The sequence below is a fragment of the Manacus vitellinus genome, unplaced genomic scaffold (assembly GCF_001715985.3).
Source record: "Manacus vitellinus isolate BGI_N305 unplaced genomic scaffold, ASM171598v3 scaffold_21_pilon, whole genome shotgun sequence".
NCBI lineage: Eukaryota > Metazoa > Chordata > Aves > Passeriformes > Pipridae > Manacus > Manacus vitellinus.
Window position 1 is genome coordinate 5,270,165 of NW_021939546.1, and position 23,349 is coordinate 5,293,513.

The 23,349-nt window shown below is 41.3% G+C and overlaps 1 protein-coding gene across 1 annotated transcript; it reads left to right on the forward strand.

Moving 5' to 3' along the window:
• Positions 1 to 2,798: 2,798 nt before the first annotated feature.
• Positions 2,799 to 23,276, forward strand: ITGB3BP (integrin subunit beta 3 binding protein). The gene is made up of 9 exons (XM_018072357.3): positions 2,799 to 3,333; positions 3,666 to 3,708; positions 6,215 to 6,353; positions 9,054 to 9,126; positions 10,374 to 10,452; positions 11,209 to 11,302; positions 12,857 to 12,916; positions 19,408 to 19,543; positions 20,664 to 23,276. The coding sequence occupies exons 1-8, from the start codon at positions 3,302 to 3,304 to the stop codon at positions 19,530 to 19,532; spliced, it is 645 nt and encodes a 214-aa protein (XP_017927846.2). The 5' UTR covers positions 2,799 to 3,301; the 3' UTR covers positions 19,533 to 19,543; positions 20,664 to 23,276.
• The last annotated feature ends 73 nt before the right edge of the window (positions 23,277 to 23,349 follow it).

Below are 23,349 nucleotides of genomic sequence, written 5' to 3' on the forward strand. Positions count from 1 at the left end.
TTGTTTCCAGAGGAAAACAGGGACCGGGGAATGCTTTCGATGGCGGTTCCCCGGGTGATGTTGCCGCGGGTGATGTTGCCGCGGGTGATGTTGCCGCGGGTGATGTTGCCGTGGGTGATACTCTCTGTGTTCTCTATTTCCGAAGGGGGCCGGGGCGACTCCTTTCAGTGGTGCCCAGCGACAGGACAGGGAGCAATGGTCTTAGACGAAAACACAGAGAGTTTCACCTCAACACGGGGAAGAACAACTTCGCACTGAGGGTGGCAGAGCACAGGAACAGCTGCCCAGGCAGGGCATCGGAATCTCCCTCTCTGGTGACATTCCAAACCCACCTGGACTCGTTCCTGTGTCACCTGCTCCAGTTCTGGAATATCGCCAGTGAGGGAGACTCCACACCTTCTCTGGGCAATCCCAATGCTCGGTCGCTGCACAAGAAAGAGTTTCTTCCACATGTTCGAGTGGAATTTCCTGGGCATCAGTTTCTGCCCATTGCCTCTTGTCCCATTGCTGGGCACCCCCGAACAGAGCCTGGTCCATCCTCTGACCCCTCCCTTGAAGGGATTGGCAAAAAGCAGGTTTTAATATGGATTTATGAAAGTGTGACTTTAACAGAGTTCAGCAGCAAGGTTCACTCTATTACTACATAGATGAAACATCCACAAGAAAATAGGATCAGAATCCCTTTAGGATGATTTACATGGAGACGGGATGCAGAAGGGTCAGGTGTGCAAAGGATTTGGACACAAAAGATACGGGTGCAAAAGGTGTTACCAACTTCAACAGCAGGAAGGTGAGGCCATAAGATCCATGATGCCTCCATATAGGCTTGGGATATTATCCCAGTTTATAACTCCTTATGGATTTCAAAGGTAAATGTTAGAGCTACCAGAGGTTCCAACCTCTGCCGGTCCTGACCATGGAATCTGTAGTAGTCATGGCAGGATACAAAGGAAATACAAAGGAAACTTAACAATACACAAATTTTGATTTTTGTTTGTTTGTTTGTTTAAGTCAGCTTCCCACTTGTCATACACTGAGTTTCACCACCATTTAAGCTGAACACAGGAAATTATAGGATTTTTTCTGCTTTTCCAATTGAAATGACATTTTCACTGGCACTTTTGAAGGTGGAGCAATATGTAAATAGCAGAGAGGTGCTTTGTTTCTTTCTCCAGTAAAAGTAGAACCTAAAGAGGAAGCAAATTGAAGTGGCCTCAAAATGCACTACAATAACCTCTAGGGCATTTTTAATGAAATAATATGATCAAATCCCTGATTCTCTATGGTTTTTTTGTGCATTAACCTTGGACATGGCTGCTGCTGTTGCATTCATTCATAAATTATAAAGGAGAGGAAGTGAAGTTCTTTAACCTGATAAATATTATGGGCAAAATAATCATTTCAGGTTGGACAGCTGGCTGGAAACACATGCTGTCATACTCTGCATGGTCAAGAAAATAAATTAAGTCTAGTCAGGCTACAATTCAAGGGTAGAAAACTCAGACTGAGTTGTTAAATACTGTCACCTCTTGTACCTCATCTTTCCGTCTCCTTTTCTTGTTCACAGTCTGACATTTGGTTCTACACTGGAGCCAAAGTGAGGCTTTTCCAGCCATATAAAAAAGATAACCCAAACCAGAACTGCTGCTCTTCGTGTTGTTCCCTAAAATACTTCAGGAATTTTGTTTGCATGTATTGGTTTCTCACCTTTTAGAAGATCAGAGGGAAGACAGTTTGGCCAACAGGGTTTTCGTGTTGGGAGTGGGGATGAATTTGGTTTCAGAGTCCAAGGCAGAGAGCACAAATTTTAAATGATTTTGATGTAACTTCTCACATTATGGCATTGAAAAGACAAACATTAAAAACACAGCCATAAGCAAACGAGGCTACTGTGTAGGATGGATTGGGAAACACAAGGAAAGGTTGTCTAAAGCTAAAATTGTGTCTTCCAATGTAATATTCCAGCCCTTTCCAATGTTTAAGTGCTTAGAATGAGGCTCCAGCTTTGCCCCCATAATCTGGGGAGTTTGCAGGCCAGCAGAGTTTTGGAGGCCAGCAGAAAGAAATTTGGGCTTCTCTGTTCCTGTCCACAATATTTGACAGACTCCAAAGAACATACCATTGATCAGTCCACAACTTTCCCCCTAAGAAATTTTTCTCAATGTTTGTAATTTAATGGTATTTTCATTTAGTTTCTCATTTCTCTTCATCCTACAGCTGTGCTGAGTCCAGATCCTGCTTTTTACTTTGCCTTTCAGTCATAAAATCTTCCATCATCACATGCCTTGGTACAACATGCAAATGCACTGGCCCCCAGAGCATCCTCTCCATTAATAAATAGGATATTTCCCTGCTGCCATGGGCTGGAAGGTGGAATGGAGTCAGGATTCCTTCAATATGGCTTTCTCTTTAAAAAAGAAATACATTGTAAAGAATTCCATCAAACTGTTACAGCTTTCACTGCCCCTTGGCCAGAATTTCATAGGCTTTTTTAATTTTAATGTTACCTGTTCCTTTGGCATTTTTAAGACAGAACGTTCTCTTCTCCTTTTTGAAATGGAGATGGTTGTAAAACAGTTTTCATATCAGACCCTTACCTGAGCTACATATCAAAGATGTGCTTCCATTCCTATTGTCTTTAATTTACAGCAGCATAAATTTAAAAAGGGTATGTTTGGAATGAGGTCATCTTAATTCCTTACAAGGCAAAACGTTCTTTTCCAAGATGAAAACTGAACCAAGTTCTTGAAATGTATATTGCAAATCCTGTTTAATTCAATATAATATATACATTTCTTGGGGACTGTTCTTACACAGATTTTTTTGTTTCTTGTTGTTTTATATTGTGGTTTAGACCAAGATTTAGGAACGTGCTTAAAAACTTTCAGTTGTCTGTGGGAAAAATAGTCTTAATTTATGTTGACCTTTCTTTCCTTGGAGCATTTAGCCTGCATTCAATAAAATTTTGATGACTGCTCTTTAGCAGACAGCTGTACCATATAAAGTATTATAAATATTCAGCTTTCCCCTTCCAGTGTTGCCATTAACAGCTGGGCATCCAGTTCAGCAGAGCAGATTTTGCAGAGAGAGCTTGGCATGTTCCTGAATCAGGAGAAGGAAGAAGGGAAGCAAATAGTTTCTTATGGTTTGGGGACCTGTAAAGACATAGAGCATCTGTTCCCCTGTTAAGTCATAGTCTGGCAGCACTGAATCATGTTAAGAGCTAAAATGATGGGAAAAACTACTTTTTTCTCCTTGGCTGTACCTGTATTTTAAATGGCTTTATGCATTGTTTCAACTAATGGCAAAATCCTTTCAACCCTTGCTCACAAGGTATGTAAAAGAAAAGGCTTTTTGGTGTTTATATCTTGGGGGAAAAGCAAATATTCAGTGTGATTTCGCTTCAGTGTCTTGATTTTTATCTATATTATAAAATGGAGAATCAGGTTTTCTTATGCAAACACTTTATCCTTCTAAACAAACAATGTTCTTGGTACACAGTATTTTAATCAGTTAATAGATTTGCTTTGGATGACATTTGTTTTCCTGTGTAAATGTAAAACACGACAAAGGAAACTATCTTTAAAAATATCAATTATAGATGTTTCTAAAAGAAATCTTTGTGTCTAGATACCATAAAACTTGTCCATATTTTTCTCTTGCAGAGTTAAGAGAGCATTAAAGTTGGACACTGTCAAAAAAGATAATGTAAGTATTTTTTGGTGTATGGAACCATCTGTTTATATGTGTATATCTGTCTATCTATTTATATGTGTGTGTTTCTATAGATGTATATATATATTTATATGTGTATGTATCTGCGTGCAAAAATTATGTGTGTATAAACGTGCTGTTTCATTAGAGCTGCATTTATATTGTTACAGATTGGCTGTTGTCTGGGAGAATCCTAAGGCACAAAATTACTGCTGACAAATATTACAGTATAAAATTGATAGTATTTCATTTGTCACAGAACTGCCTGGTGTTAAGTAATGTACCTCTGCATGAATCACTTGAAAAATATGCACATTGTTATTGCCATCACTATTTACCCAAGAGCTGAATGAGTTAAGATCCTTGGTGAAATAATTTATTAAAAATTAGCTCCATTATCCTGGGGAGCAAATGCTCTGCCCTGTAATTGTACATGGAACAATATGGAATTATGGCAATGCTGGAATCTGCATATTACAAACTGCAAAATTGAAATGAAAACATCAAAGGCATTTTCATGTCAGAGCTGTAATTACCTCCCTCAGCTAATCTGGCAGAATGAAACAATAAAGTACAAACACTGCCATAAATTTCACCCCAGTTATCACAATGAAAATAAAATTGTACTGGTGCTATTATTTTTTGTAAATGCAGCTCCAGCGTTCTCCCAGTCCCAGCATGGTGGGACATATGTGGGTTTATTGTCTCTCCTACCACGGGGGGTGTTGCTGTAGAGGATTTTGGGAGGATGGCAGGCTTTAAAGGAAGGAAAATTTGGGAAAAGTACAGGGGGAAATAACTGATCAGCAAATGAGCCCCCAGGAAATCTCCATCTCTGTGCCATTGTGAAGAGATCTGCTCCTATGCAGCACATCTTTGGAGGCCTCACTGGTGTTTAGCAAGGCAGAAATTCAGAATTTAAAAAATTTTACTAGATATTTTTTTATAAATTTAAACAAAGGTGGCAAAATACCGCAGTGGCACTAAAAAAAAATCATTAGCAATTTAATTAGCAGCTTAGTGTACCATTACCCAACTTGTTCTGCTCACAGTGCAGCTGTGAGTGTCATTTTGCATCTGTTTCTTAGGCTGTGGTAACATTTTTGTAGGTGAGTGGTCCAGCTGAAATTCCCTGGAATTCTTTTTCTGCCTTAAAGCAGATGAGCTAAAAGGAGTTATTGGATGGTTACCTGCATTCAGGTTTTGTGTAGCAAAAAGCTTCACAAAAGCCCATCTGAGTGATCAAAACTTTCAGTGGGAGCTCAGTGCTGTGGGTTTACACTGATTTTTAGTTCATGCGGTGCCTCTAATGACATGTCAGAGATTTAAAGTGTACCATAATTAAATAACTTCTTAGAAGGTAGGAAGGAACATAGAGTTGTAAACACACATTATTTGATTGAAGTATCTGTTTCGTCTTTGCTGTTTCTACAGTTCATTCCCTATTTTTCAGCAGTCTGTCATTCCACCTCCTGCTTAAAATACCTATGAACTAAAGATCAAAAATCAGTATTTTTAGATTTTGGAATGTTTGCATGATATCATTAAAAAATTGCATAACTGGAGGAGAAATTCTTACTGCCAAATAAATACTGTCCTTGTAAGTACAACAGTAACTTCCTCCAGGTAGTTGCTCAGATGTGGATATGCTTATCCATATCCAGAGGTGGCTGCTGCTCAAGCAGGAAAAATATCCTGAAACCGTGAGCAGATTGGAGATTTGCTGACATGTAAGTGCCTAAATTGGCATTGATATTTAGATTAATATTTCAGTTAAAGATCATTTGAAACATTTCTTCAACCTGCTTGGATGTGGCAAAACAGTCGCAACAGACTGAGCGTTTCCATCAGGTGTTGTGTCAGTACTGATAGACAAGAGCATAGATGGCTGATGTGAAATTATTTAGAGTGTTTGAGACTAAAACAAGACAGAGGTGAGTGGGCAGCAAACTAAACATTTCAAAATGTGGTGTAAGTCATATTACTAATGACCAATACCAGCACTGCTGGTATGATTTCACATATTGAAATCCTAAGCCAGACACAAAATTTGGGGTTTAAGGAACTTACTTGGGATTTTTTAAATTAACATTTGTATAGATAATCATTAGAAATAACTATCTTTTGATGCAATTAAAATCTAAAAATAGTTGCTTATAGTTCTTATGTGTCTTAAATTCTTAATACTGTAGGAAAAATAATATCAGGTTTAGGCTGCTTTAGAAAACCCAAACCAACCAACCAGGTGATACCTAAATCTCTGGAAAACACAGTCTTTTTCTTTATGGAAAAAGGAGCTTTTATTTTTTTAGAGTAAAACTAATATTAATGAGGAGGGGGAGTGATAGAGCAACCCACCACAACATACAACATGGGCTTCCAATTTATGGGAGTACATAAAGTTAGGAATTACTGAGGAGAAGCTCTTACCAGATGGTAAATGTTCAGAGAGATTTTATCAATGTTAATCTCGATATTTTTGTATTTTGCTGCATTTCAGCCATCTGATGCAACACCTCAGAAGGTCAGAAAGAAAAATCTGAATTCTTACTCCCCAACAACAGGAACACGCCAGATGAGTCCCTTTTCTTCCCCTGTGAGCCACAAGGAACAAAATCCCAGGAACCCCCCAGCAAAAGGTTAGTTGAACATTCCCTCTTTCTTAATACAATATTTTCCTGATTATTGGCTTGACCTAGGAACTTGTCTCTCGTGTGCTATGTTTGTTTCCTTTTTCACCTTAAAAATTTTTAATGTCTTTTGGAAAAGCTGATGTTGACTTTTAAAGCTTTTAAATCTTTTCAGTCTAAATCTTGGGAGTGTTTATGAAACAACTTGTTTATGAGGCAAGTTTTGCTTTCTGTTGCTCAGTATTAAAAATGTTTGGCTTTGACTCAGTAAAAAACTTCCACACTGGCATTTTTGTCAATAATTCCATTAATTCCCCTGGTTTGGCATGTTAGCAAAGTCCTTTTTTATTTTGTGTATTTTTTATTTTTCATGGTAAGGCACTTCAAGGCAATTTTTAATGAACATAATACTGAATGTCATTAGCTTTCAGAAAATATATAATTATTTTTATAATTATATTATTTCCAGTTCCCTTTAGGATTTACACCCCCTTAGTTCCACGGTCACAGTTTCTGGTGCAAGGTCCGAGTGCTCAAGAAGTGGATTTTCAGTGGCCTGACGTGCTTTGATGGCTCTGTAGGTTGTGGGGGTGATCTCTTTAAGTGTCAGGGAGCCACAGGGAAGAAGTGATTGTGTGTCTCAACCAGTCATGGAAACCTCATTTATTGAAAGAACAGCCTTGCTTCCACAAAACTGAAGATTTATCAGCTGATATGTGTTTTATTTTTGTGGCCTTTTAGGAACTGTGTTGGGATTTGCAATGCCAGGCCTGCATTATGTACTTCCAGGTCTGGGATGGAGGCAGTAATCCTCTGTCTTTGTCACAGGGCCTACCCTGTCTTGTGAGCAATTCCTCCTCTCAAACTGAGTGGCTTCTTCTTGATTCCTGAAAAGATGGTTATTTGGCATGGAGGGCATAACCATGCTCCCACTTCCTTCACATCCCAAAATCTTCAAGAGACATTTAATCAGCCCTTTAGGTACTGACTCCTGCCATCTTAAAAGACTCTAAACAGTTTCTCTTTGGGATTATTTTCCTCTTCAACAAAGTTGCATTAAAGCTGTGTCTTAAATGTTTCCACAAATACTCCTGGTTATGTGTTGCATTTTTTTCTTGGAATCCAAACCCACTGGTTTCCAACTTTCTTCTTGCTGTGAAAAGTAACTGTTCCAGTGAGCAGCTTCCTGACTCTGTTTATTAGGGAACTTATGTCCTTGGCATCTAAATTTATCTACTCTGTTTTCCTACAGAGAGAAAGGTATTTTCAAATATTTCCCAGGTCAGATTTCTCTGTCAGTCTCTGCTTTTATCAGCAGAAAGGAAATTTTGTGTTTGAATGCTTTAACTTCTATATCAAGATTTGGTAGTCCTTGGTGGTAAATATGAATCTCTTCACCCTGTACAAAGAAACCTTTCCACCAGAAGAGTTGCCAGTAGTTGTTCTCCTTACCTTTGCAAAAGCTTTTAAAATTGTATATAATGATAGCAGTTAAAATTAAAAATCTGTAGCTCTCTAGGTATGTTCTCTTGACTATCCTTATTACCTGCTTTAATGAACTGGTAATTTTCATGAGGACACACAAATGTTTAAATTACTACAACTTTTCAAACTTTCCCAGCCTCTCTGCACTTGAATTAGAGAATGCCTTATCTCTCAGGTGAAAGTAGGATGGGGGCAAAATGTCTTGAATTAAAATGTATATTAGGATGTCAGTGGGAAAGGTGAACGTGTATTTCCAGCCTGATATTAAGGATGGACATAGGGGAACATTCCTTTTGCCTATAAAAAGCCTGATCACATGAGCAGAGCTGACATTTAGATGGATAATTACTCAGTAATGTAGCACTAACCAGCTCTTTTTTTCCTGTGTTCATATAGGTACAAAATGGTGTTATACAATTATTAAATCACAGGTTTCAGGGTGTCCTTTTAAACCCACAATCTCTGTTCTCCTTCTGAAAAAAACACTTTTATTTTAAGAGCTGTGGTGCTTTAATAGGTTCTGGATATCACCTTTGAGGTATTACACTTTAATCAATATTCTGTTTTTCTGTGACCAATATGTAAAAAACAACAGAACAAAAATTACTACAAAATCAAGTTCAAGTTCTATTGACTACTTAGATTTAAAATTGAATCTTTGTGGGTCTTAACCTTCAGCTGCTGTATTGGAACAGCTTAAACTTGTATAGCACTTTGTCATTCTGAGATATTTCTAAGTGTTTTACAAAATAAAAATTAAAAGTTGATTCATCCTTGAGTGCTGATACTTGTGTGTAATAATTCAAATTTAATAAGAAATCAAAGTGTTTAATGCTTAGCCTGGCCTCCCTTTTTTAGTCTGATGTCAGGAAGATTTATTACAGAGAGATGTGAAAAGCACCTCACTCCAAATGGTGGGATCTGGGATTGCCAGAATTATCCCAACTTCCAGTTATTAATACTCTAATCCCAGGGTTTCCAGGAATATAAATGTAAAGTGAGTTGATGAGAGCTCAGATTACAGAAGTGTAAATTGTAGTGAATTTAGTGTGGTTCATTCCAGGGGATCTGTCCTGCTTTCCAAGTGAGTGTGGGGGTTTTTTCCCTCTTCCTAAAAGATCATTCTAAAATCAAGATTCATAGTAACACCTACTTCACATGCTTCAAATAGAAAATATCTTATTTTTATCTTTATTGTTTCTTTTCTTCCTTGTGAACTCCGAGGAGGTGGGAGAGAGCAGAGCAATTCCCACACTGGATTATCCAGGAGAGGGCAGCCTCCAACAGAGCAGGATGGGTGAGTGCATCAGATGTGTTCACTTTGTCATGGGGGCAGTGATTTTTATTTCATATTTCACACAGAATTCAATTAATAGCCATTATTTTTAGTGCTTCTGATTGCACAGGATTAGATATTCAAAGGCACTGAATGGTTATAGGTGTAAATTAATGCAAAATCTTTTACAATTCTCATCTTTTCTGCCACAATCTAATTTTAAGGTATAAATTTCTTGACATTAATGAACTTGGGGCAATCCCCAGTTAGTAAAGCACTTAAATAAATGTTTCAGGTGAGGTGTCTGATGGGCTGTTTTCCTAGATAGGCATTATTGAACTAAATGTCGTGTTTGAAGTTGTAGCTCTTCCTTTTGAGCTCTCAATTTATCTGTTGGGCTTTTTCCTTGTCATGGATGTTTCCCCCACCATGAGCTTGAAATTCCTTCATTGTAGGAGGGTGTTTTCTGAGTGATGGAGTTCGACAGAATTGTTTGGGTGACATGTTACATGGTGAAAAATAAAATATTAAAATTTTACCAGTGGCAAACTAAACTGACTAAAGGGCTTTTCTGGTGGTTCAGCAATTCCCTTGGGCAACTCATTTCTTGGTGGCAGAACCCTGAACTACAGAACAATTGGAGTAATCAGAGCCTTCATTAACATGTAAATGTTTGCCTTCAGTAATTCAGTATATCTTTAAAAGCTTTGCAGAAGACCAGCAGTTACTGACCTGCACTAAAAACATTTATAAACCAACACCTACACTTGATATTTATGTGAACTTCCAGACACTTGAGTTTTACAGGTGGAAAATATATAGTCCAATACACTGCTATTATTGTTTTCTTTTCCCATATGGACATTTCCATACTGTAGCTCTGTTCCTAAATTTGAGGGTTTTATGAGGATAATTCTCCCTTCTGTGAGAGGAAACAGTAAATAGATTATTTGATTTGCATCTTTAAATGGTTCAAAGAGAAAATACCCTAAACTATCATGGCAGGAATTTTTTTAATGTGCAAATCCTGAAGAAAATCCTCTGATACTGCTGAACCTGAGTTCCTATCCTTAAAATTAGGATATAGGGATTTTTGGTGGTTGGGATATGAATCCCAACCAAAGGCAGGTTGGTTTTGGTGTTACAGGTCACTGAGCTGCATCCAACCTGATTCCATTGGGAAGAAACTCTGGGAAACATTGCAAACATGGAATTTCAGTGAGTGGTGATTAGAGTAATTGGAATTGTTTTACTTTTTCTGGACCCAGGTTCCTGAAACTGCAGTCCCAAGTGAGAAGTTCATTGGCCAGAATTCTGAAAATAAGAGCAAATCTCACGAGCCTTCAGGTCTGCTTTACACTGATTTATCTTTAATCTGCTTTTAATACAGGATTTGAAATCAAAATTAAAATTTTATATGCAGCATTTAAATTTTAGGGAAGCAAATAATAGACTTGAAGCCAGGCAAGTTTGACTTGGAAATCCAGAAAATGCAAAAAACCTCAGAACTTAGAAAAATTTTTTAAACTAGAAGAATTGCTTTTCCAAGTCCACCATTTTTAATTTGTATCACTCCTCCTTTTGTTCACAAATAAAAACATAGGTAGTTCTCAACTGTTATTTATAACTTGAAATATGAATTATTACAACATAGATTTTTGTCTCCTTAAAAATGAAATATCCCTTTTTGATGAAGTGATGGTACTATTTAATTTACCACTAATATGTCATCATTTAATAGTTTGTTTAATGCATGTTAAAATGCAAATCACTCTTCTATTTTATTCCCATTTGGTTTCATTTTTAATAAATGTAGCAGAAGGTTCATTGCTCTATATCAATAGCTGGGAAATAATTCAGTGTACTCAGAGTACTGTAGTGATTTATATGATCTGACAAGGTTTTATTTACTAAAAAAAAGGCTTACATTAATTTAAAGTATTAATTCATTTGTTAGAATTTATTTGAAATATTTTAATTGAAATGTTTATTTGTGAGCAATTTCCAAAAGTTCGTTCTTTCAGGTGTTTCTGATAAGTTGTAGACGACTAGTAGATAGTTTGGGAATGGGATTTACCAGTGTCTTAAATTGTTGTTTTCCAGGCTTTGGAGGGCAGCAGAGAGCTGGAAAATATCCTCGGTGTCTCAGACTCCTCTCGTGCCCTGAGTGCTGAAGTGCAGAAAACCCAAACACTGCGTAAGGAGGGTTTCCAATCTGTTTATCCCCTTTCTAACCACTGAACAAGGATCACTCCAGATGGTTCCCGGTGTTATAATGGAGTGTCACAGCCCGGGATTCTGTTTTGGTCAAGAAAAATGCTTTAAATCTCCTCGTGCATCCAACAGGGACATAAAAGACAGGCAGCCCCGTGTCCTGCTTTTCCAACTGAATGGGGAGGGAAAACTTGGAAAAGCAACACCTTTTCTCATGTAAATAGTTAGATACTTAGTGGGTACTTAGCTGGGAATTAGGATAAACGTTTGCACTTGGATTGCTTTGCTTGTCTTCTCTTCTTCCGAGGAAATTGGTTTGTTTGTTTGCCTGGCTGGAGGATTAGGCTGACTGTAGCTTTCCAGGCTTTAAAAATCGCTATTCATGTGTCTTTAAATGATGGACATTCCAGATGCTTATTGTGTTGGGATAAGGGCGCTTCCCAGATGGCACATCTGTAATACTTTGCCAAAGGAACCCGAAAAGCTGAAGTTTTTTCACTTATATGTGTCCGTTTTTAGGAAACTCTTTATCCTTCCTCCAAGTCAGAGGTTCTGAAGTTCATTCCTCCTGCTCTTCCCAACCAGAAGGGGAGGATGTGATGGGGAAATAGTCTAATGAAAAAAAAAACCAGTGTGGATATTTACAGGAGAAGACCAGAGATATTGGCTTCCAGGGATAAGAAATCAGGGTCACCTTTTCCAGGTCATTTACATTGTTCTTGGAGACTTCTCATGCCAGCCTCCAGCTGAGCAGGGAATATGAGCAATACCTGGATACAGCCAGTCCCTGTGTCCACTCTCCAGACAAACGTGGAAAGGTGATAAAATAGTTTCTTAACCTGCACCAGAAGTGCCAACAGACATCATTGTATAACCTGCCTCGTTGCTCTGTTTTCTGCCAAGTGTAAAAACACTGGAACCAGCTATAGGGAAGCAAGACCTGGAACTGCTCTGTTTGCAGTTGGAAGCAGGTGGACAGTAAAGCCAACAGGTGCTAGTGAATTCTTCTTCCCAGAGCATTGGAATTTATGCACACAATTCCAGCAGCTGCTGTTGTTTAAATTACCATTTCTTTCCTGAGGTGTATTCCAAACCTTTTCCTTTTGCATGTGTATACACTGCACTGTTCCCTCTGTAATGGCAGAGCCTTTCTTATACAGAAGGAAATCCCTGGAAACAGTCTGTGTTCCCTTCCCTGCTCTGGATAGGACAGTCCAACAGCCCAGAGGAAAGATCAGACCTACTGCTGACATTCTCTGTCTCGTCCACTCTTTCTGTCAGCTCCTTGGGAAGGAATCCTCTTTTCCCCATCTCTGAATTAGGAACAAAGCACAGGAAAAAATGGCAACAAAATGTGGTATGAGGCTGAAAGCACCACTTGTCAAAATGATCTGAATTTTGAAAACTTTTTGTTAATTTTTTAAAGCACAATTACATAGGTAAGGGCTTTTTTCCTTGAAATGCATTGAAAGTGAAGAGGGCAGCAGAGGGATCATTTCCTTTGAAATCTCTGATTTGGGATTTATTTCTTCACTAGTGAGTCAAGCAGAAGAGCTGCAGCTGTTGGAAGCAAACCATAGAAAACTCCCTGCCCCAGGTGAGAAAGTGTGTAACTCCCATGTAACTTGTGTTTTGATTCCTTTTGGTTGATTCCTTCTTAGTTCTTTCCACTTGCAATAAGTTGGGTAACATGGAGTTATAAAAAATTATGAGAATCAAATGTGTTTCCTCTGAAAACTTCCACTACACAAATTTAGTATTTTCTGCTCTTTTCATTGTATTGGGTGTTTCTCCATGAAGTTGGTGGCATTTAATACCAGGTGGCCACTTTGGAGCCTTGGCAGGAAGGAGGGGACACACACAGGATTGGGGTTTTCTTTCACACACGGTAAAATCAACAACTTCCCCACTGATATTCTGATATTTCTGTTCTCTTCACACATTCTGTCTGAAAATACAGCAAAACCAGAATTTAAAGCAGTGATGGCATCTCTGCTGCTTCTTTTGTTTGGATCTGCTCAGGCCTAAATTCCCTCTGCTGTGGGGAATTCTCTTAAAGGAAAGAAAACTGCTTAAACTTAGGTTTCCTGGGCTCCAGCAGATTATCTCCAAATGTAAAGGAGTGACAACCCTTTGGAAGGAATTTGGCTCATTTGTGCAGTCTGCTCTTTCTGATTTACAGCTCCCTGTGTCCTCCTGTTCCAATGATCCCGGTGATGGGAATGCCGTGGGCCAGTGCAGATTTAAACACTCGCTGCCTCCTTTGTGCCCTGCTCTTTAATACACATTTTTAGTTCCATCTTTGCTCTGAAAACCAGTCTCTAACACCAAACACACACCCAGTCTTGTTAGAGGAGAAATATTTTATGAAAGTGGGGTGGAAAATAGAATTCTGAGTTTAAGTTGACCAATTTTGATGTAGTTTCACTGTCAGTTTTGTTTTAACAAAGAATAAATTCAATTTTGCAAGCTTGAAAATGCAGTTGTAGGAGAGGCAGAGAAGTGTGTGATCAAAGGAAAGCATTTGGAGATGTTTTCCTTTGCCTTTTAGTTTTGGATGTGGTTTTTTCAGAATTATTTTTAATTAGTTATGGCAAGGCTGAGAACTTATGACTGTTCAGTGGGTTGGTACCCAGGGAATGTCACATTATCATCACATGGTGAGGCATGAAATTTATTTACTTTACATAAACAACCTCCTCTTAAAACAACTCCATCCAGAACATTCCTGGCTCAATGGGCAGCCTTGTGTGGAGCTCAGTTTATCATTTTGGGTGACCAGCAGGAAAAAAGGGCAGCATTGTCTGGCCATGACTGGAATTTACAGTAAACAAAATGTTTTGGAATAGAAAGTAAGCAAATGGTAAAACAACTGCCAAGAGATGAAATGGAGTCGGTGTGTCCCAGTCCCAACCACGCCCTGTGTATGCTGGGAATGGCTGTGTAGGTTGGGCTGTGCATATTTTAAAGGAAAGTTTAATAACTTGGGAGATTCCAAGAGTGAAGATAAGATTCCAAACAGGAAAGCTCTTTGGCTGGTTGTTACAAACTACACTAATACTTTGCTTCCCAAAACCAGTGACATAAATCATATCCGTGACTCCATCTGCTGTCCACGTGGGAAACAAGGGACTGTTAGAGCAGATCAGATCCTGCAGTGTTGGGGAAAACTGTTCTCAGGCCACAATGAAATCCAAAATACTTTCTTTCCATGGTGTTGTTCATCCTGCCCAGCTCAGGGGGAAATACAGTCACCCCCCGAGTTTAGTTCTAAACATTCCCAACTTCCGTCTTGGTTTTAGTACAAGGGACTGAGTTTTGCACTCTTGGATCAGTAGTGGTGGCTTTCCAAGAGACTGGGTCAGGATCAACTGGACAGGTTTTCATTTAATGCCACTTGGAGTCACTAATGAAAGCAAAGCTGGAGAGATCAGGGATGAAGTAAAGCTGAACTCCCGTTCACCAATCCAGTTTTTTGAAGACTGGATAGATGGCAAAACAGAAATTCCATGGCAGAACTGCAACATACAGAAGCCTCCTTAATAAGCAGAGTTCCTTCTCCAGCCAGATAAAAAGGTAAAAATACAATATTCCACTATTTATCCCAATTCATGTCAGTTTGAGTTTGGACTTTGGGTATCCTAGGACTAAACCCCTTGAGTCTGCTCTGCTGGTGGGTTGAAGGCAGTGAGGGTAAGTCACATTTACAATTTATTTTTTACATCATTCTCACATAAAGTAAAACTAATTTGTTGCTCTTCAGACATACTTGGGGTCTGTCCCACCTATCCTTCCTCCTCCTCCTTTGAGATCTCCTGGGAAAAGGGGAATACATCAGACTGCAGAGGTGAATTTTTCTGACTGTGAAACCTTAACTTAAAAAACATGGTTATTTTTCTCAGCCCAACTTTGGACTCACTTGCAGGGAAGAAATGTCGTTATCCCTTTGCTGGGAAAAGTGAGTCTTGGGAACTTAAGTGAACTGAGTAGGTTCACAACTAAATTGATTCAGAAACTTGAGCTGCTTTCTAGTGTTCAAATTGTGATTCAGATGCACAACAGCTCTAGAAGGAACAAAAATGATGCTGAAGGACTTGTTTTCAAGCAGATTATTCGATGGAGACTTAGAGTTGTGTTTGCAAACATTGTTACTCAATGCTTAGGCCAGGTGTGGTATTTTGCCTCTCATCCCAAATGTCTGCCCTGAGTTCACGTCCCTGATGGTGCCATCGGTTCTCCTGACTTGTAATCCAGCCAGGAGATGAGTTGTCCTCTTGGCCTGGTCAGAAAGGTTCTGAAACTAAAATAGGAGTTGAATTAAAAAGTAATATTTTCTGAAAAAACACACTCTAAAGCTTGATGTTCAACTGAGTTCAGCGAGCCCAGCCCCAGCCAGGCTGTGTAGGCAGAGATTAGGGAGAGGCTCAGCACACATTCCAACTGGGAGATGATTCCTTGGAGCTGAAACCCTGTGAGTGTTGTGTCCTGTGTCTCTGGGACTCAGCTCCAAGAAATCAGAGCTTTGTGGTGCTGGAGGGACGTGGCCTCGTTCAGCTGCTCTTCCCTGGGGAAGGATATCCGAGTTTGTGCTCCTGAGGCTTTTCCACCATCAACACAGGGCAAAGTTCTCTCAGTTCCTCACAAGTGTGGGATTGCCCCCAGAGGAGTGGCTGCTTTGTATCCTGGGGATGAGAAACTGTTGTTGCTCAGGCTGAATTTGGCTGCACCCGTGCCTTGGTCTGTGCAGGTGGGTCTGGTTTAGTCTGGGACCAAGCAAGTCCCTCCCAGTCTAGAAAGGTAACAAAACCCACTCACCCAGTATCCAAAATCTGCAGTGGCAGCTCTTTTCCTAAGACAAGGAGGAGTCTTGTCCTGACAGAGGAGCTGGGGTGAGGTTTCCACTGCTCCTTCCCAGCAGGATTGGAAGCTGTTGGGTGCCCCCACTCCATAACAGTCCGTAGAGTTCAGCCCGAGGTTTGAGGAGTCTCTCTGGGTGTGAGGAGGAGCTCTGGACTGGAAGGAAGGAGCAGGTTCCAAAGCTGCAGTGATGGAACACCCTGTACTATGCAGATAAAATATTAAGCCATTACCTGCTGTGGCAGATCCAGAAATGCACGTGAGACATATGAGTGTGGGCACATCCAGAACTGTCGCCCTGCATTTCAGATTTGGGTGGCAGCCCCATTTATTCAGAGATTTCCACTCATATTTACTCTCTATTTTCCTATTTACCTTCTTAGAGACACAACAGCTATTAATTTTTAATTCTAGTGGATCTAGTTGAGAGTATTAAGCTTAATGAAAAATTCAGAAGAATTGTAGTTCTTCCAACAGCTACATGTAGCAACTCCTACACGACAATAAATACTGCTTTGTCCCATGAATATAATTATTTTAAATAAAAAAGAAAAGAAACATTAGTTTGGACTCACTTAGTAGCAATTATATGTTTAAGAGGTGTAAATAACTTGCCATCCAGACATTACAAATATCCAGGTGCTCTGTATGTGCTGATGACAACAAAATTGAAAAGAAAGACTGTAATAATTCTGACTGGTTTTCTCTGCAGAAGATATTGATTATTTGTGTGTGGTGAGAGATTTGGAAAATTCAATTAAAGGAGTTGTGCAAAGGTTTCATAAATTTCCCGGGTACAGCGTGTACACAGACATTGCTGCCTATTAAATCAATGCAGCACTTCACAATATATTTTCTTTGAAACATAAAAATAAATAACATTTAAACAGTTCTGCTTACTACAGAAACAAATTTTATTTTCTGTGAAGCATTTAGTCATGTGCTATCACTGACTCATACACATTTGCCAGCTGTAACAAATTTTATAGACGTTTTCTCCAGAGACAGAGCTCATATACTATGAATTTTTAAATGAGCAAATGGTGAAGAAGGGATGTCAGCAATATAAAAATTGATCAGTTAAAAGATAAAAGCATAAGTAAAGAGATTTGTATGGTAGTCTTAATAGGTTTTATTAAATAAAAATACTATAAAAAGACAGTAATGAATAGACTGAAGGTTTTAACTGTGGTTGAGGTGGAGAAAAATTATTCTGGCACATTTAGTAGAAGATTGGTTTTATATCACCCGACAGGTGAACATTTTTTTTCTCTCTGCTTTTTAGATCTGTAAATGTTTTAGAGCAGTCAAACTTGGGGAAGAGTGGCAGGGGAACTAGGAGGGGGAAGGAAACTTGGGAAGATCCAGCCCTTTTAATGCTCTTGTGGGCCAGGAGGTGCCGTGTCCAAGGGCAGTGAGGGCTCTGCCAACCCTCCAGGAACTTGGGTGGGGTGATTCCAGCTCCTGCCTTACCCTGGGAACCCTAAAATTGGAGCTGAGGAGAGGAACAAGCTGGGCCTGCACCAGCCACCTCTTCTGCTGCAGCCCAGGTGCCTTCTGGCCCCTTCCACACGTCCCTTTCCCAGCTGCTCTGCTCACATCCATCCTCATTCAGGAGTTTTGTGAGTGTTCTCTTTGGTTTTATGTAGTTTGACTTACTCAGAAGCTCTGCATAGAAAGATATCAAGAGAGAGGAGGGGTTGGAGGTTTGTCTGTGTTGTTGGGGTTTTTAAGAACAGCTCACTCTGAGGTGAGGCAGAGTTAGATGGGATTTTGGGAAGGAATTCTTCCCTGTGAGGGTGGTGAGGCCCTGGCACAGGTTGCCCAGAGAAGCTGTGGCTGCCCCATCCCTGGACATGTCCAAGGCCAGGTTGGACGGGGCTTGGAGCAACCTGGGATAACAGAAGATGTCCCTGCCCATGGCAGGGGGTGGAACTGGATGGCCTTTGAGGTCCCTTCCAACCCAACCCATTCTGGGATTCTGTGTTTGAAAAAAAAGCTGAGTTCATGATGTTTTATGTGAATCTGGGCAGCTTGTATTTTTTAGGACAGCTCAGTGTGGTGGCTGTGGCGTGTTTGGGTTCTCCACATGCTGCACAGTCCAAATGCTGCAATCCATGGTTGAAGGGAAATCAGTTCCATAAAGACTGAGTTAGGAATTGCATTTAGTACAAGTAAACCAGGTCATAATTCAATCTGTTATTTTTTTCTGTTCCTTGTCATACAAGACTGGACAGTTTCCTGCTGGAAGCAGTTGTGGTGTGGTTTTGTTGATAATTTGTGTGAACAAGTGGTGGTTATCAGGAATAATGCTGGAAGTGGGACCTGAGGCCGAGTTGGATTGGATGCCTTTTTATGGAGTGTGAGACCTGGCTTAGGACAGAGCCTGGGCTTGGTCTGGGTCAGCTGCTGGTGACATTGCCAGCACCTCAAATCTGATCCATGGGCAGGTCTTGGTGTTACATCATGTCCTGGAATTGTGTGGGGAGAACTGAGGAGAACCTTCCCCAGCACCCCGTGGCTGGGGGGGTTTGGTGCCCCTCCCCAGCTGGGTTTCTGTGCACTGTAAGCTGCTCTGAACACCTGTCTGTTCTTCTTGGTGTGTTTTTACAGTTCTGAATTCTCTCCTCACCCTCGGTGGTGGTGGAATCAAAGCTCCTCGTGACACGGGGTCCTGGGGGCAGAGCTGCTCATCTGCTGCAGGACCATTTGGCAGCCTTGGCACTCAGATGCACCTGCTTCCAGACCCTTTCTACGCATGTTCTCATTCCCTGAGTTCCTTTCTGCCCTTGCACTCTTCTCCTCTCCTTCTCCCAGCCACCTGCTCTGCCCTCATCCTGCCCTGCCCTCCTCGGCTGGGGGGCTCAGGTGCGGGGGCCTCCAGGGATGGTTGTTCCTCTCATGGAGTCCTTGGTTGGGTTCTGCTGAATATGGTCCTGATGTATTTTTATTTATTCTTTTATTATTAATAGCAAAAAAGAATCACCAGCTTCTAACACTTGCAGCACGTTCTGTTCTGCTTTGGTAATGTAACACTTGCACATCCACTCACAAGGGCAAGCTCTGAAATTACTGCTGAGACCCCATAACTGAGACTCCAAGGAAAAGGGCTCCTGGGTTTTAACCACTGCAGCAACTTATTTAACTTGTACTGGGGAGGGATTGTCACACATTCTGCCATAACACCCCTGTTTATCACACATCATGTTTATATTTGTTTCCCCTCCTCAGGGTACATCCAGACTGTTGGGAGCACCGAGTTCCTGAACTCACTCCTGGAACAAAGCAAGGAGCCCCTGGGCCTGCTCCCTGCCCTCCCCAGCACCCAGGCACTGGCCCAGAGACCAGGAATGTGACCAGGATACAGGTACTTGTTGTAAAGCATTTCCAGAGGGCTCTGGGATGTCCTGCAGGCACAGCTCAAGAGCCCAAGGGCATCAGTTTGTTCCTCCTTTGGCTCCTTGTCCTTGTGAGGGAAAAGCCCAGGTAGTGACAGACCTTGTCTGTCATCGTGTGTTACCTGAGCAGGAGAAAACTGGTTTCATGAAGTCTAAAGATGAGAATACCCACAGATGATCTCAATTCCTGAACAGTGTGAGAACGTTTCTCTTTGGGAAGCTGAAGTCTAATTCCCATAACTGAGGAGCACGGAAGCGCTGTATGGCCATAGGGCAGGGCTGAGCTCACACACCTGCATTTGGCTCCTCAGTGAAGGTCCCATTTTACTTTGTAATCAGCCCTAAGTAACTGAGTAGCAAAAAGCCTTCTAAACCCTGCTTGGCCACAATCTACCATTACACTACTGCTTCCTGGCTGCTTATGCCAGACTTTTCTACTCCTTCCGAGCCAGTTCCCACTCCCAAGGCAGAGTCCTCGAGGGATGGCATCCCCAGCCCAGGAGAGCAGAGCCAGCATCCTCCTTTTTTCCAGTCAGCATAATTCCTGAGTCCTGCAGATGCAGAGTGGCCTTTCCCTGGTACAGTAACACGTTAAGTCTAACAATGGGTTATCAGCTTGTAGTAAAGTCATGCTGGCAACTCCAAGGTTTCAGTTCACAGCTGGCCCAGGTCTACTGTGAGTTTATGTCCATGGACAGCAGTGTAGTCAGTGAGTATTTGCATAAGGCTTTGCACCTCATGCCCAAAAAATGACAATTTCCTGGTACTTTTTATCCCTTCCATGAGTGACCAGCACTGTAAGGCCGTTTCTTATTGCTTAAAAAAACACAATTGTGGTGGCTAAATGATCTTTTAGCAATCATTCCTCAACTTTTTCTACAGAATGTCCTTAAACCATCCTAAAATGTTCCTGCAGTCCAGGGCAGACCAGCTGCTGCTCTGCATTGTGTGGGGCTGTGTGTGTGTGTTTCTCACACAGTGAGGTTTGTCCTGGACATCAGACAGCCCTGAGCCTCCAGACACATCCCCTGAGTGATGATGCTGTTGTCTAATTGCTATTTATTTTAGCCATTCCTCATCTCCCCCCAGGCATTATGTGAAAAATGCATTCCACATCACCCCAAACTTCTACATCTGCTGGACTGGACTTAAAAGGAGCGAAGAACTGAGTGTAAACCAATCTCCCCCCAATCCCGGTGCGGGAGCGTCGCTGCCCAGGCAGGTGCAGTCACATAACATTCCTGGCGTCCATTTAAACTGAACAATGTGCACAACCACATCATCCCCATGGAAATAATCCACCGTGCTGGGAGCTGGGGCTGCTGCTGCCGCCTGGGAAATCAACTGTAGGTTCTGCAGGTTCTTTTCTAACACGGGGTGGGCTCTAAAGCCAGAGGAAGCTTTGCAGTGCAAGGAATTATTCCGTGTTTCAGCTGTTGAGAAACACTTTTCCTGTTGGTGCTGCCACACTTGGGGATGTTTGTCATCCACAACCAGGTTTCCTCTAAACTCAACCCAAGCCAAGGCCTCAGCTTCAAACCCAGCACTAACACACATGCTCTGGGAACATTTGCTTTTTAGGTCTGGGAACATTTGCTTTTTAGGTCAACATTTTAGTTTAGTTTTGGTATTTAATGATGTAAGAGCAGAGTTGTTTTATATAAACCAGCTGCTTCTCTTTTTTCCACCCCTCCAGCCTAGGGAATCCCCAATATCCCAAATCCTTTCATTAGGTTGGAAGAGTGCAGTACAATGATCTATACTTTCTTAAGTTCAACATAAACACCCACTTGAATGTCCTTTTTACTCCTGCAAAGTCCAGCTCCTCAAATAAACTGATTTTTATGACTAAAACTCTGAGCACTAAAATGATGAACATGTTCCACACGCTCAAGCTTTGGGAGTTTTTAGTTAATAAAAATGTTTTTGCACCTCACTACCTGTGCAGTCCAACTGGGAAAAACATTAGTAACTGGTGGAAGGGAACTGGGACAGTTTTTCTCCCTTCCACACCAGTCTCTGTCAGGCTCTCAGAGCTGTGGGTTGTTGTTCTGTGTGTAAGGGGCACCAGCCCGTTGCTCTGTAGCAGGAGGGGAGGATACTGAACCAGCGAGAGTTTATGTAACCTGACTGTAACCTCTGGAGCTGGAAATTAAATAATTATTGATCTGAGAAGAGCCTGGAACTGACTGTGCTGGTCTAAATCAAGCTGTTATGGGCAGTCTTGGGAGAACATAAAACTTGTACAGGAAATACCAGTGAAGGTGGTGATGGGCAATGAGTTACAGCATAACTTACACCATGGCAATTACTAAATCTGGTATTTAGTCATTTTTTAGGGAAATAAAGCTGTACATGAAGGCTGTGCTGCACATGCCCCGCTCACATGCCTCAGCTATTTAGGCAGTTACTGTGGCTCTGACCTCCTGCTGTACCAGCTCTTGCCTCTGAAACAGCTGGGGCTGTTAAGAACCATTTCCAGTTCCACACAAGGTGGATCGGGTGACTCTCACTTTATCACCCCCCGAGGCCACCTCAAGGACAAAGAAAAGGGATACACTCAAAACTAATGTTTGGCTATGGGGGGAAGGACAGGCCTGGGCTCTTGCTGGACACACAGACCAGGCTCATTAAACCCTGAACTGCTTCTGCTTCCCTCCACCTTCATTTTCCTTGTCACCTTAGAGACCTCCAAGGCTGACAAACTTCAGGCAGCCTTTCCCCCAGCCCTACTGGGGGGGAGCATGGAGGGTTTGGGATTTCACAGCCTCTGGAGACAAAGATTCCTATTTTTGTGTCCTGATACACATCAATGCCACCCAGCCTACACTTCCAAAAAGAAAGGCTGTGCTGTGAGTTGCAGTCACCCCCACAGAAAATTCTGAATACTTGTGAAAATATTGAAGTTTGTTGGTTTGTAAGAATTTGCTGAACTGTGCTCACCCCCCATATCCTCAGAGTAACTCCAGAGCACCGTTTCTACTCTGTTGGAGCTGCCAGGAGCACAGTGTTGGCTCTGGGTACTTTTTCCACAACAAATAAGGCTGGAAAAACTGCATAAATACACTCAGCTCGGAGCCACTCCATTGACAGGGCTCATAACTGACACAGTTGGAAGTTCCCAGAACAGCTGATTCACACACTGACACTAATGGCAGTGACAGGCTGGAATGTGACAGCACAGCCAGGGCAGGGGGAAGCCTCTCAACAAGGATGGGGGGGCTTATTTTTAATATATATACATACATAGATACAGAAGAAAAACATAGACTGATTTCTAATTAAACCATACAACCCTAAATTGCTTTATGATTTATTTTCTTCCTCCATGCTTTGTTATGTTTATAATTACTCAATCAATATGCATTCTCTGAATTATTGGCAGTGGAGGCTGTGCTGCACCCAGGGAGAAATTGCAGAGTTGAGTTCAGTTTACATCTGCAAATTGCTGTGCAAGGAGGGGGGTTGTTGTGGGGTTTGGGGTTTTCTTTCCCCCTCATACCTGGTTTCCAACTGCACAGCAGCACCTCAGCTTTTACTGCAGGAGAACCAAGAGGGTTTGGCTTTTCAGTCCTGTTGAAGAGAGAGCAGTTGAGTCCTAAGACTGCAGAGGTGTTAAAACCACTTAAAGCAGAGCTGCTGACCAACAGTGAAGGAAGAAATGTCACAGTGGAGGAAAGTTTGTGTCACAAAACAATTCAGCAACACCAATTCAGAGCTGCCGGTCCAGCGTTTTGACTTTACCTGCATGACTTCCTTATGCTGGGAAAGGAAC